This window comes from Saimiri boliviensis, chromosome 12 (genome assembly GCF_048565385.1).
Source record: "Saimiri boliviensis isolate mSaiBol1 chromosome 12, mSaiBol1.pri, whole genome shotgun sequence".
Lineage (NCBI taxonomy): Eukaryota > Metazoa > Chordata > Mammalia > Primates > Cebidae > Saimiri > Saimiri boliviensis.
The window spans coordinates 6,914,675-6,927,979 of NC_133460.1; the positions used below are offsets into that span (position 1 = coordinate 6,914,675).

The window sequence follows — 13,305 nt, forward strand, 5'->3', positions numbered from 1 at the left end:
TTGAGGCTGGTACAGTGTTTTCTCTACCTTTCTATATTCTTGAGTCTAGCACAGTGTCTTCATACTGTTATGAAATACACACTAGGCTGGGCGCAGTGGCTCATGCCTGTAATCCCAGCCCTTTGGGAAGCCGAGGCGGACGGATCACAAGGTCAAGAGATCGAGACCATCCTGGCCAACATGGTGAAACCCCGTCTCTTTACACTAAAAACACAAAAATTAGCTGGGCATGGTGGCGTGTGCGTAGTCCCAGCTACTCGGGAGGCTGAGGCCGGAGAATTGCTTGAACCCGGGAGGCAGAGGTTGCAGTGCGTCGAGATCCTGCCACTGCACTCCTGCCTCGTGACAGAGGGAGACTCCATTTCAAAAAAAAAAAAAAAAGAAATACACACTGTAAGACCTGATGCAAAAATGTGTCTGATTTTACTGTACTTTTAACACTGCAGAGTAGACCCATAACAATTTAGGAGTTCTGAACCCAAAGTCCACAACTCAATCCTCTGAATTGGATCCAAAGTTCTCTGTGTATCCTCCATGCATTTTTCTGCAATGGAGAAGAGCATTTGGAGCCCCTAAAAAGGTGAAATTGGAGCAGTGGAGTTCTCATTTCAGTTGAGCTACTGATTTGGTTTGAGCCTATGAATAAACACACTAACCAACCCCTGCTACTGTCTCTTCCTCTCAAGGAAGAAGATACCATTTTACTGGAAAGGGATTATGAAGGGATTTGAAATTACTTTTTCTCATCCTGCCCACTGGCCCTCATCCAACAAGCTGACCCTTGGTACAGACTCACTGGCCTCCATTCTGGCAATCAAGCAATCAGTTCTCAATCAAAGAAACACTTTTTTTTTTTGTTTGCTTGGTTTTCGTGGGGGGTGGGGGTGGGGAATGGATTCTCGATGTCACCCAGGATGGAGTACAGTGGCATGATTTCAGCTCACTGTAATCTCCACCTCCTGGGTTCAAGCAATTCTCATCCCTCAGCCTCCCAAGTACCTGGGATTACAGGCTCGTGCCACCATGCCTGGCTAATTTTTGTTTTTTTATTTTTTATTTTGAGACAGAGTCTCCTTCTGTCACCCAGGCTGGAGTGCAGCGGTGTGATCTCGGCTCACGGAAACCTCCGGCCCCTAGGTTCAAGCAATTCTTCTGCCTCAGCCTCCCGAATAGCTGAGATTACATGTGTGCACTATCACGCCTGGCTAATTTCTGTATTTTTAGTAGAGACGGGGTTTTGCCACATTGGCCAGTCTGGTCTGGAACTCCTGACCTTAAGTGATCTGGCCGCTTCAGCCTCCCGAAGTGCCAGGATTACAGGCATAAGCCACTGCGCCCAGCCTCCCAGTTTGTTTTTGTTTTGAGACAGGGTCTTGCTCTTTCCCCCAGTGCGGTGGTGTGACAGTGGCTCGCTCCAACTTTGACCTTCCAGGCTCAAGCAATCCTCCCACCTAAGCTTTCTGAGTAGCTGGAATTTCAGGCATGCACCATCATACCCAGCTAATTTCTGTATTATTTGGCAGAGATGGAGTTTCACTATGTTGGCCAGGCTAGTCTTGAATTCCCGTGGTCAAGTGATCCTCAAGTCTCAGTCTCCCAAAGTGCAAGGATTACAGGTGTCAGTCACCATGCCAGGCCAAGAAAACACATTTTTTAACCTCAGGAAAAAGAGATTACTCCTTCTAACCAAAAATACCCTCCTAAGAGCACACCAGTGAATAAGAGCAACTGAGCACTTGGCACTGAGGCACACTGCTAGAAACTTCACAACATGATCTCATTCCACACTCAGACAGCTGTGAGCCAATTATCAGCCTCATCCCCATTTTACCAAGAGCCACTCTAGAGACCAGAATGCTGTGATTCTGGAGCCCACTTACTTTTTCCTCAGAGCCTAGCACAGTGCAAAGGTAGAAGTGTTGAAAAATGCTTTTCACCTAGGTGGTACTCAAATACCATAAGATTCCATCTACATAAAATACAAAAACACACAAATCTAAGCTGATTCAAGTTGTTAGAAATCAGGGCAGTGGTTGCCCATGAATACTGGGGTAGTCTTCGGACAGGGCAGAAGGAGGGTTTTCTGGAGTCCTGATAAATATATTTCGTGACCCAGGTACAGGTTACATGGGTGTACTGAGTTTATGAAAATCCATCAAGTTGTGGCCAGGCAAGGAGGCTCATGCCTGCTACCCCAGCACTTTGGGAGGTCAAGGCAGACGGATCACTTGAGGCCAAGAGTTTGAGACCAGCCTGGCCAACATAGTGAAATGGTCTCTATTAAAAATACAAAAATTAGCTGGGTGTGGTGGTGTGCACCTGTAATCTCAGTGAGGCTGAGGCAGCAGAATCACTTGAATCCGGGAAGCAAAGGTTACAGCGAGCTGAGATCGTGCCAGTGCACTCCAGCCTGGGTGACAGAGTGAGGCTGTCTCAAAACTGGGTGACAGAGTGAGGCTCTGGAGTCCAAGGTAGGCAGAAGGATCATTTGAAGCCAGGAGTTTCAGACCAGCCTGGGCAACACAGTGAGACCCCATATTTTAAAAAAATTGTTTTTAATTAGCCAAGTACAGTGGCACAAGCTTGTACTCCCAGCTACTCAGGAGGCTGAGGTGTGAGGTTCATTTGAGGCACTTAAAAATGCTCTTCACCAATCACGTGCAGTGGCTCATGCCTGTAATCCCAGCACTTTGGGAGGCTGAGGCAGGCAGATAATAAGTTTAGGAGTTCAAAACCAGCCTGGTCAACATGGTGAAACCCGGTCTCTACTAAAGACACAAAAAATAGGCATAGTGGCGTGCACCTATAATCCTAGCTACTTGGGAGGCTAGGCAAGAGAATCACTTGAACCCAGGAAGCGGAGGTTACAGTTAGCTGAGATCACACCATTGCCCTCCAGCCTGGGCGACAGGGCGAGACTCTGTTTCAAAAAAAAAAAAAAAAGAAGCAGTCTGTATGTTTTCTTGTCTGCCCCTATACTAGACAGCAAGATTCCCTTGGAAGAAAAAAATGTCCAGCATGAAGTTCTAACACTGGAACTGCCAGGGACTGGTTTCATTTAAACCTAATGTTTATAACCTAGGCACAGAAAAATTTACTGTTTTAAAAATTTATATTAATTAGCTATTATTTAAATTAGCCTCTCCCTTTGTGCAGAGGTAAGAGCACCAAACCCTGTGCCTGCCTTGAGTGAGTGACAGGATCTTGGGGCAGCCAAAATCTCAGTTAAGTCTTGCCTCCCGACTCCAGAAGCCCCACATGCACACAATGACCCCTGTGCGGTTAGAGCCACAGTGCCTCTGGGAACCCAGGAGTGTACCTTGTCTCCAGGCTGAAGGCCTTTCACCTTCCCTCGGATATTCTTCACCAGCTCTGGGTAGAAGAACTCTGGGCAGCGTTTGTGATCTGGTTCAAAGAGGGTGAGTGTAATTCGAACAGCTGCTGCAGCTGGCTCACAGTCCTGATGCTGTTCTGCTCCCCCAGCCTCCTCCTTCCGGGACTTCTTCAAAAATGCAGGATTCAGAGAACCTGGGAGAGAGGTGAACTGGACCCTGTGGGGCTCCGACATGGCTACCAACAAGTCTTAGCGGGTGTCACTGCATGGCTTCTGTTAACATTGAAAAGAAGAGCCAAGTCAAACGAAGATGATAAAATAGTTTACCTGTCTAATTAAACAGATTTAAGTTTAAGAAAATTTAACTGTCTTAAACTTCCTAACACTCCTGCTCTGCGTACCAGCCTCTTACACCCAAACACTGCCCTTGCCAAATTAACAAATTATCACATGCCAAAGACCTTCAAAATCACTTAAGAATCATCAAAATAGATTCTGAATCCAGAATTCTAAATGTTTACAGAATATAAATATGCCAATACCTGTTATACCTATTTTCTGCTTACTTCATAATTTTGTATCCTGCTTTTTAAAATTTATATTCTAGTGTGAACTTTCTACCATACCAATAAATAAGGATATTCATTGCAGCCTTGTTTATACAAGAAAAATGATGGAAGCAATCAAAATGACAATCACGAAATAGTTGAATAAATCGTGACTTTCTTACTGATTTGTAAGGGCTCTTGATATTTTACATAAATTATTATATACACCTGTCATATCTCTTTTAAGTGCTTTTTCTTGTTTTGTTTTTTTAATTTGCAGTTTAATGTTGCTTAGACTGACGTATGATAGAGTCTCACCGTTATACCCAAGCTGGAGAGCAGTGGCCCAATCACAGCCACTTCAGCCTCAACCTCCCAGGCTCAAGCAAACCTCTTACTTCAGCTTCTCGAGTAGCTGGGACTACAGGTATATAGCACCACACCTGGCTAATTTTTTCTATTTTTTGTAGAGATGCCGCCCACTATGTTGCCCAGGCTGGTCTTAAACTCACAACCTCAAGTGACCCTCCTCCCAAGGAAATGTTACAGTCAAAACTAGGCTCTTTTTCTTTGTGACTCCTCCCATTTCTTTAATGCCCTAGAATGTCTCCAACCAGATCTTACAGAAGAACTTGTGTATATGGTTTTGTTTTGTTTTGTTTTGTTTTGTTTTGTTTTGGAGACAGGGTCTCAGTCTGTTGCCCAGGCTGGAATGAAGTGACCCAATCTCAGCGCACGCAGCCTCAACCTCCCAGGGTAAAGCAATCCTCCTACCTCAGCACCCCTAGTAGTTGGAACTACAGGCCTGTGCCACCATGCCCAGCTAATTTTTTTTATTTTTTGTAGGAATGTTGTTTTGCCATGTTGCCCAGGCTGATCTCAACTCCTGGGCTCAGGTAATCCTCCTGCCTTGGCCTCCCAAAGTGCTGGGATTACAGCTGTGAGCCACTGAGCCCGGCCTATATGGTCGTTTATTGATATTTTTTCACATTTACCTCATTAACACCAGCTGAATTTGCTATGCTATAAAAAATGAGGAGAGGCTCTAACTTGGTTTCTTCCAGCATCAATCACTGAAGAATCCTTCCTCCCTCTGCTGATTTCGCATATACTTCGAAGTAACATCACAGATATCTAAGGTCTGGTTGTGAAGTCCATCAGTCATATTAATGTAGTATTTAGAGATTCTTTAATCAATCTGTACTGTTTTGAAAAGTTTTATATTTTAATAACATGAAGTTAAAACTCACATTTAGGCTAGGTATGGTGGCTCACAGATGTAATCCCAGGACTTTGGGAGGTTGAGGAGGACAGATAACAAGGTTAGGAGTTCCAGACCAGCCTGACCAACACGGTGAAACCCCAACTCTACTAAAAACACAAAAATTAGCCAGGCGTGGTGGCATGCCCCTGTAATCCCAGCTACTCAGGAGGCTGAGGCAGGAAAATCACTTGAATCCAGAAGGCGGAAGTTGCATGAGCTGAGATTGTGCCATTGCACTCCAGCCTGGGCAACAATGTGAAACTTAGTTTCAAAAAAAAAAAAAAAACCTCACATTTATTATCCTTCTTTATAAATAATACTTTCCCATTGCAGCCTATGTATTATTTTGACAGGTTTCCAAAAAACTCACTGTATTTTGGTTAATGAATCACGAACGTAAATTCAGCAAATTTAGTTTGTGAATTCAGGAAATTTAGTATATATCATATATATCCATACACGTGTAGATGTGTATATAGCCAACATTCACTTGTCTGTCGAATTAAGACCGTAAAATTGCAATTTATAAGATCAGATAAGGGAACAAAATATCTACAAATGAAGAGTTGAAGTAATTGTAATCAGACAGCAAAACGATACGCAGCAAAACAGTCTGGTGCTCCAAAAGACCATCACCCAGCACACACTAAGACGTTAAAGATTTCCCTAAAAGAAACCTCCAAGGCCCTCAGGATGTCTGTGACGCACTGGGTTGTGGAAATAAATCTGAACTGAAGGCTTACAGATTCCCCCACTAACAGAACCGCAACAGTCTCACTTAAAGAAGGGAATTCGGCTGGGCAAGGTGGCCCATGTCTGTAATCCCTGCACTTTGGGAGGCCGAAGCAGGTGGATCATGATCAGAAGTTCAAGACCAGCCTGGCCAAGATGGTGAAACTCCATTTCTACAAAAATAAGTCAGGTGTGGTGGCATGTGCCTATAGTCCCAGCTACTTGGGAGGCTAAGGCAGGAGAATTGCTTGAACCTGGGAGGCGGAGGTTAGTTACAGTGAGCCAAGATCGCGCCACTGCACTGCAGCCTAGACGACAAAGCAAGACTCCACCTCAAAAAATAAAAATTAAAAAATTAAAAAGAAGGAATCCAATGGGATGTAGAAAGGTCATCCCACAAGTGGCAACCAGGTCCTACTCTCCCTGTCCAGGCAGTAAACACACAACCTTATTTCAGTCCAAGTCTGAGAGACTGCAGCTTCAATCCTAGATGGTACAACTGCTTCTGCAAGCACAAGCAGGTATACAAATAGGACTACAGGATAAAGTAAGTCAAACCTGTTGTCTGTTAACACTAAGATTTTGGGTTGTTTTATAATCACTATGATAATGTTCTGCTGTTACTAACCCATCTGGTACATTTAAAAGATTCAGATACATTAAACAATGGTATGTTAGTTAGACTTATGACCTTAATTCAAAATGCTTAAGAAAATATAATTAAGTTCAAACACGTTTGAATATTTTAAAAATTTTACATGTTTATTAGACTTACATTTACATGTTTATTAGACTTTTATAAGAGTTGCTGAAGTCCTTGGAAAGGCTTTTTTTTTTTTTTTTTTTTTGAGACGGAGTTTCACTCTTGTTACCCAGGCTGGAGTGCAATGGCGCGATCTCGGCTCACCGCAACCTCCGCCTCCTGGGTTCAGGCAATTCTCCTGCCTCAGCCTCCGGAGTAGCTGGGATTACAGGCATGCGCCACCATGCCCAGCTAACTTTTTTGCACCTTTAGTAGAGATGGGGTTTCACCATGTTGACCAGGATGGTCTCGATCTCTTGACATCGTGATCCACCCGCCTCGGCCTCCCAAAGTGCTGGGATTACAGGCTTGAGCCACCGCGCCCGGCCTTTTTTTTTTTTTTTTTTAAAGACAGTTGCCTCCTCACTCCTGTTGCCCAGGCTGGATTGCAGTGTAGTGACACCATGTCAGCTCACTGCAGCCGCAACTTCCTGGACTCAGGTGATTCTCCTATCTCAGTCTCCTAAGTAGCTGGGGCTACAGGTATCCACCACTACACCAGGCTTTTTTTCTTTTCTTTTTTTTTTTTTTTCAAGTAGAGACAGGGTTTCACCGTGTTGCCCAGGCTGGTCTCAACTGCCTAGACTCAAGCAATTCATCAACCTCAGCCTTGCAAAGGTTTTACTACTAAGTTCACCTCTTTAGAAGTTTGAGGTATTTGAGAGAATCAGAAATATAAGGCTTTAAGTGCAGTTTAAAACATTTAAGATAATCAACTTTGTAAAAAGAGTTAATTGTATAAGGGAATTTAATCTTTTCAACTGATGCCTTAATTGAACCTTTGTCAAAGATCGAATTTTAAGTTCTTAAATGTGTAAATAAAACAAGATTTGTGAGTAATACTTAAAAATAGCTAAGTTTTTAAACACTCAACTTCAGCCCAGCATAGGGGCTCACTCCTGTAATCTCAACAGTTTATGAGGATTGCTTGAGCCCAGGAGTTCAAGACCAGCCTGGGCAACATAGTGAGACCATCTATGCAAGAAATACAAAAATCAGCTGAGGTGTGGTGGCGTGCACATGTGGTCCCCACTCCTCAGTAGGCTGAGCTGGGAGAATCCCTTGAGCCAGGGAGATTAAGGCTGAAGTGAGCAGTGATTGTGCCACTGCACTCAACCCTGGGTAATAGTGCAAGACTCCGTCTCAAAGAATAATAATTATTATTAATAAATATTCAATTCTAATGAGTTGAACATTATTTTAAGTATAGAAGTCTACACATAGAAACATCCCTCTCAAGGCTGGGTACAGTGGCCCACTTCCCGTAATCCCACCACTTCAGGAGCTAAGGCAGGATAATTGCTGGAGCCTAGGAGTTTGAGACAATCCCAGGCAACAGAGTGAGACCTCATCTCTAAAGAAAAATTTTTTTTAATTAGCCAGGTGTAGTGGCACACCTGTGGACTCTCAGCTACTAAGGCTGACATGAGAGGATGGCTTGAGCCTTGAGCCTGGGAAAGTCCAGGCTGCAGTGAGCCATGATCCTGCCACTGCACTCCAGCCTGGGCAACAAGAGCGAAACTCCATCTCAAAAAAGGAAAGAAAAAGATGCCCCTTTTAAAGCCTCATTTGATGTTACTGAGAAAATATTAGCCTTCCCTGTCCCTTGGTTATTCTCAGGAATTTTATATTTTTTCTTACTTTAAATATATCCTTTTAACCATTATATTTTCAAACTGGTTACTGACAAAACAGAAAAACTAACTTAGCATATTCCAATTTATAATGAGTACTCTTCCTGAATTCTTATTTTAATGGCTTTTTTTTCAAAAGAGATAGACCTATCATCCACAGAAATGAGAATTCTGTCTTCCCTTTTCCACAACTGCATTTCTTATTTTGTTTCCTGTCCTATTGCATTGGCTAGAACTTTCAGGATATTACACAATATATTCTGACTGTCTAACAGTGATAGAAACATACCATGTTTCTGATGTTAAGGGGAATACCTCTAGATTTTGGTGCAATGTTTATTTAAGATTTCTTTTTTTTTTTTTTTTTTTTATGGGAAACGGAGTCTCTGTCGTCCAGGCTGAAATGTGATGCTGTGATCTCAGGTGACTGCAACCTCGCCTCCTGGGTTCAAGCGATTCTCCTGCCTCAGTCTCCAGAGTAGCTGGGATTACAGGCATGTGCCACCACGCCCGGCTAATTCTGTATTTTCAGTAGAGACGGAGTTTGACCGTGTTGGCCAGGCTGGTCTCGAACTACTGACCTCGGGTTGCCCGCAAGCCTTGGCCTCCCAAAATGCTGGGGTTACAGGCTTATGCCACCATGCCCTGCCAAGATTCATGTTTTTGATTAAGCTATTAAAATATCCTTCAATTCCTCACAAACTCATAATTTTAAACTTAGGAACATATGTTAAATTTCTATTAAATTGTTACCCGATATCTTACACTTTAAAAATCACTTTGCCTTAAAAACACACACTCAGTAAATGACACTCTATGCAGGTATTTCATGGTACTTCAGGGGAACTTATCTCCAAATAATCATCAAGCTGCTGGACAACCCAGTAGGCTAAACAGCGACTTGCAACCGAAACCTCTCACCACCACAATGCCTTGGGGAAGTGCGTGTGGACCCGTTACCTTTTCCAGCAGGCAGTGACTCAACAAGAGTCCGACACCAACTTTAGGTCAATCCTTGACACTGTGGAGTCTGTAATTGGGACTGGGATCTTTGGCATAATTGTTTCTACCTGGTCTGCTGAAGTTTGGGCCCACGCTGCGCTCAACTGCAGTTAACACTTCCCAGTTCATGGTTCAGTTTTAAAGTGTCCGAACTACGCCCGGCATCTGTCTTCCTGTTGTCACAACTTTTTCAAAAGTGAAAACACTAAAACAAGGCTAACGGGAGAGCCTGGTCCCGACAACGACACGCACCTTTGTCCCCAGCGCCGACGCGGGCCGCAGACGTCCTCCCGCGGCGGTCCTCATGCCGGCCAGGGCCCCGGGCGGCCGCGCAGCTAGCGGTCGGCTCCCCAGCCGCGGCTCCCGGCGGGCGAGCGGCCCGCGCCTCCGCCCATGACCGGGTCCCCGCAACCAGAGAAGCTTGGTGTGCCGCGCCGCGCGCGGGTCCAGGAAGAAGCGGAGAAATGCCAACTCGACGTCCGCGCAGCCACTCCGGGGACACCGCGGGATCGGGGAAGCAGTCGCCGGGCGCCCCGGGAGAACTTGCAGCGCGGGACCCCGCGCTCACACGCCGCCTCCGAAAGCAGCCGTCGGGAGGAGCGCTCCAAAGAACCCGGGCGGCGGGAGCGGACGGGCGCGGACACCCGGGCCTCCCGGCCTGCGATCAAGCAGAGCCGCCGGGCACGGGAGCCCAGACCTAGGCGGAGGCTGAGTTCCAGGCCGCGCCGAGCTCCGTCAGGGCAGCTCCCGGGCGCAGCGACGCGGCCGACCGGCGCCTCGGGCTCGGGAATGGCCCCGGGGCCCGCGCCGGACTAACGGCCGTAACGGAAGCGCCAAGAGGGGAGGGGCGCCGACTCCAAGACCCGGGGGCGGGGCGGGCCGCGAGGCCGGCTCCCTCTTGCGCTCAGCCGGTCGCACAGTCGCCGCCGCCGCCTCAGACCGCGGACGCTTCGTTGTCACGAGCCGGAGGGAGGGGGAAGGAGCCGGGAATCTCTGCGCTCCGGCGCGCGGAGACCGCGGCGCTCGCATCACGTGCCGCTTGGCCGGCCAATGAGCCCCGGCAGGCGCGGTGACGTCAGAGCAGCGGCGTGGCCGATGACAGCCGGCCCCTGTCACGTGGTCTGGCCCACTCCAATGGGCGGCGCCGGGGCGACCTGCTGTTCCCGGCGGCCCGTGCGTCGGCGGTGGTTGGGTGGTAAGATGGCGGCTGTGAGTCTGCGGCTCGGCGACTTGGTGTGGTGAGTCCAGGCGGCCGGGCCAACCGAGACGCTCCGGGGAACTGCCCACCTGGGCGCGGGGTTCTCGGCCGGTCTAGGAGCTGCCTTTCTATGCGCTCCAGGTCGGGGAGAGGGGAAGAGAAGGTGCCGGCGCTTGCGAGCGGCGCCGGGCGGAAGGGGCAGTCCAGCCCCGGGGGACCGAGGCCGAGAGTGGCCACGGTTGGCACCAGCTGTGATCTCCGAGGCCGCCCGGGAGAGGGCTTCACTCGGGGCCCAGATATCGGCTGTCACAGTGAAGAGAGCTGCTGGTGCCGCGAGGCTTTCCCGAACGCCGGGTCCCCGGGGTCTTGCTGCGGCTTCCCAGAAAGCAAAAGCGCCGGGGACCGGACCCGCGAGTCCATCTCGGCGGTGCTAGTCGGTCAAAGCCCTGGTTGCGATACAGCCGACCTGTGCGGGCAGCGCAGCCGGGGGTGTCTTAAACCGGACTGCTTTTGTTGCCCCGCAAAGAAACGGCGGGGGTACTTCTCCTTTCCAAACGATGGCTTGGCAGTGACCAGTGCCGGCTTGGGTGCCTCCCGTGGTGTGCTTCTGTGTCCCAGACAACCGCCCGAACCAAGACTGATTGTCGCCGCCTCCCTCGAGCTGCGTAGCTTGTTTCTCCACCCAGAGGAAGGCTTCCATTAGCATTTGTGAAAGCCAGGCAGGTCTCCTGTTGAATTAAACCAGACTTAGGGAGGGGAAGTCTGTGTTTACAGAGGAAACTGTCCTCCCACCCCCGTCATTAAGAAGCTCTAGACAAGTGACTTGACAATTTTGTTCTGTATTCGTTATCAACAGAAGAATGGACATACGTTGTGCACATAAGAATACAACTTTACGTTTTACTTCTGAGGGCCTTGGGTCCAGATGTGAGAGACAGGTTAAGCTTTTGCAAGCTTTTGTTCCGGTACTTGAGGATGCCAGCAGAGATTTAGGAAAATAAATAGCGTATTGAGTGGGTTAAAGGAGCTGGACTGGCTTTTCCAGGGCAAGTGCTGACTCTGTTTGTTTTCTCTAGGGGGAAACTCGGCCGGTATCCTCCTTGGCCAGGAAAGGTGAGTGTCTTGCTCCTAAAGGAAGATAACTGAAGATGGGTATGAGGAGGTGAAGAATATAACATTCATTCCTCTAAATTTCTAGCATTGAGTTAAACGGGGCCAATTCAGATGGCACTTAGAATTTTGTTCCCCCGAGTTTTTTTTAAAAGGCAATACAATATACACCAGATCGTTTAATCTGCTCTAATCACTATTTGTTGATTTAGAGGAGGTTTATGACGTTTCTTTTTTTTTTTTTTTTTTACCCCGGAAATAATTCTAATCTGAATTTAGCTTCATGTTTAAATGTAACAAAAGGAGAAGAAAATACAAATTATCCAGGAAGAGACAGAAGTCTAAATGTAGGTTAGTGAAAAGCCAAAGTATTTTTGTCCCAACTAAGTTTAAATCTTCTTTCTGTGTTACCATATGTGCTACTCCAGTGCCTCTTTGCAGAAGTTGGCATTCCAGATTTTGCATGAGGTGATCTATCATTGCTTTCCAAATGTTCTGTTTTTATATTCTTGTTCGGAGCCCAGGAAGTGTCTTTAGATGGTCTCTTTGCAATATGGTGTTTTCTGTGCTTCAGTTGTCCTTTGTTTTCACTATTTCATATCTCAACTCTTCCTGCACAGGAAGTATTTCAAAGAGTATCCTCTGCATTTCTTCCGTAACCAATGTCACATGTTGGGGGGGGGCAGCAAGGGGGCAGGGGATGCTGTTGATTTAACTGCTGGTAAAGCAGGGCCACTGCAGTGAAAGGAATATTGTGTTTACTAAGCCCTGCGCTACATGTTAGATATTGGGAACTTCTAGAATATCTGCATGTTTCCACACATCTCAATCGAAAAATGGGAGATTTAGGCAAGTACTGGCCTTGGGTTCTGTTTTGTACATGAGTAAATTTGTTTATAAGTAAGTCTTTTAATTGACTTTTTTCTTACCAATGTAAAGCTCTGTAGAGCACTGTGGAGCCACTAGAAAGTGGGCTGCTATGTTGCCAGCCAACCTTTTTCCCCCTTTTACTCTCCAGATTGTTAATCCACCGAAGGACTTGAAGAAACCTCGTGGAAAGAAATGCTTCTTTGTGAAATTTTTTGGAACAGAAGACCAGTGAGTAGTAGTCATCAGGAGTCTCCCTTTGCCTTTCTTTCTGTGTTACCTGGAGTTTGAGCTGCTTTGAGACTATTCTAAGGATCCTTAGTTCAGTCTTCTTATAGTGTATAAGACTGGCATCTAATTCTGGCTTCATACCTAAATAAAGGTGCAGTTTTTTGCAGAAATTGTCTTATAAAAGCCATGTTCAGTTCTCTTTAATGCTATATTATCATTATGGTTCATGCATGAGGTATACAATGAAAACTAAAATTTTATTTATCTTAATAAAAGTAATTGTTCAATCTTGTTCTCATTTGTAAAACTAAGTGATTTGCTTTGACATTGTTATAGTAAGTCTTTTTACCAGATCTGTCCTAAAGTTGAGCAAACCAAGACCATTAATCTGAGACTCTTTGACCATACAGCATGTCACAGTGAGGGGAAGAACATGTATTAATTTGAGTTCCTAGTGATTTGTTTAGCTTTCTCATCACTGCATCAAGTAGCTTACCTCAGTCTAGCTAGATGGTTTGATTTCTTTCTTTTTTTTTCTTTTTTTTTTTTGAGATGAAGTTTCACTCTGTCACCCAGACTGGAG

At 46.2% G+C, this 13,305-nt stretch overlaps 2 protein-coding genes across 10 annotated transcripts in view; one reads left to right on the forward strand and one right to left on the reverse strand.

Annotated features, from left to right (window-relative positions):
* The window catches only part of UBN1 (ubinuclein 1), a 36,541-nt gene extending 26,192 nt beyond the window's left edge, over positions 1 to 10,349 (reverse strand). For 2 of the 4 annotated variants that reach the window (XM_003928497.4, XM_074381632.1), the window contains exons 1-2: positions 9,385 to 10,349; positions 3,320 to 3,607 (exon numbers count right to left, since the gene is read on the reverse strand). In XM_003928497.4, coding sequence (XP_003928546.2) covers positions 3,320 to 3,568 — 249 coding nt within the window. In that variant the 5' untranslated portion in view covers positions 3,569 to 3,607; positions 9,385 to 10,349. Of the gene's footprint in view, positions 1 to 3,319; positions 3,608 to 9,274 lie in introns of all 4 variants that reach the window. The other 2 variants (XM_003928496.4, XM_039478258.2) reach the window with 2 other exon arrangements.
* A 112-nt stretch (positions 10,350 to 10,461) lies between these two features.
* Positions 10,462 to 13,305, forward strand: part of GLYR1 (glyoxylate reductase 1 homolog) — a 48,040-nt gene continuing 45,196 nt past the window's right edge. For 5 of the 6 annotated variants that reach the window (XR_005581780.2, XR_005581781.2, XM_039478260.2 and 2 more), the window contains exons 1-3: positions 10,463 to 10,554; positions 11,591 to 11,627; positions 12,643 to 12,722. Coding sequence is in view for 4 of the 6 variants with exons in the window: in XM_039478260.2 (XP_039334194.2) it covers positions 10,517 to 10,554; positions 11,591 to 11,627; positions 12,643 to 12,722 (155 nt within the window). In the remaining 2 variants the exon portion in view is untranslated. Of the gene's footprint in view, positions 10,555 to 11,590; positions 11,628 to 12,642; positions 12,723 to 13,305 lie in introns of all 6 variants that reach the window. The other variant, XM_039478263.2, reaches the window with a different exon arrangement.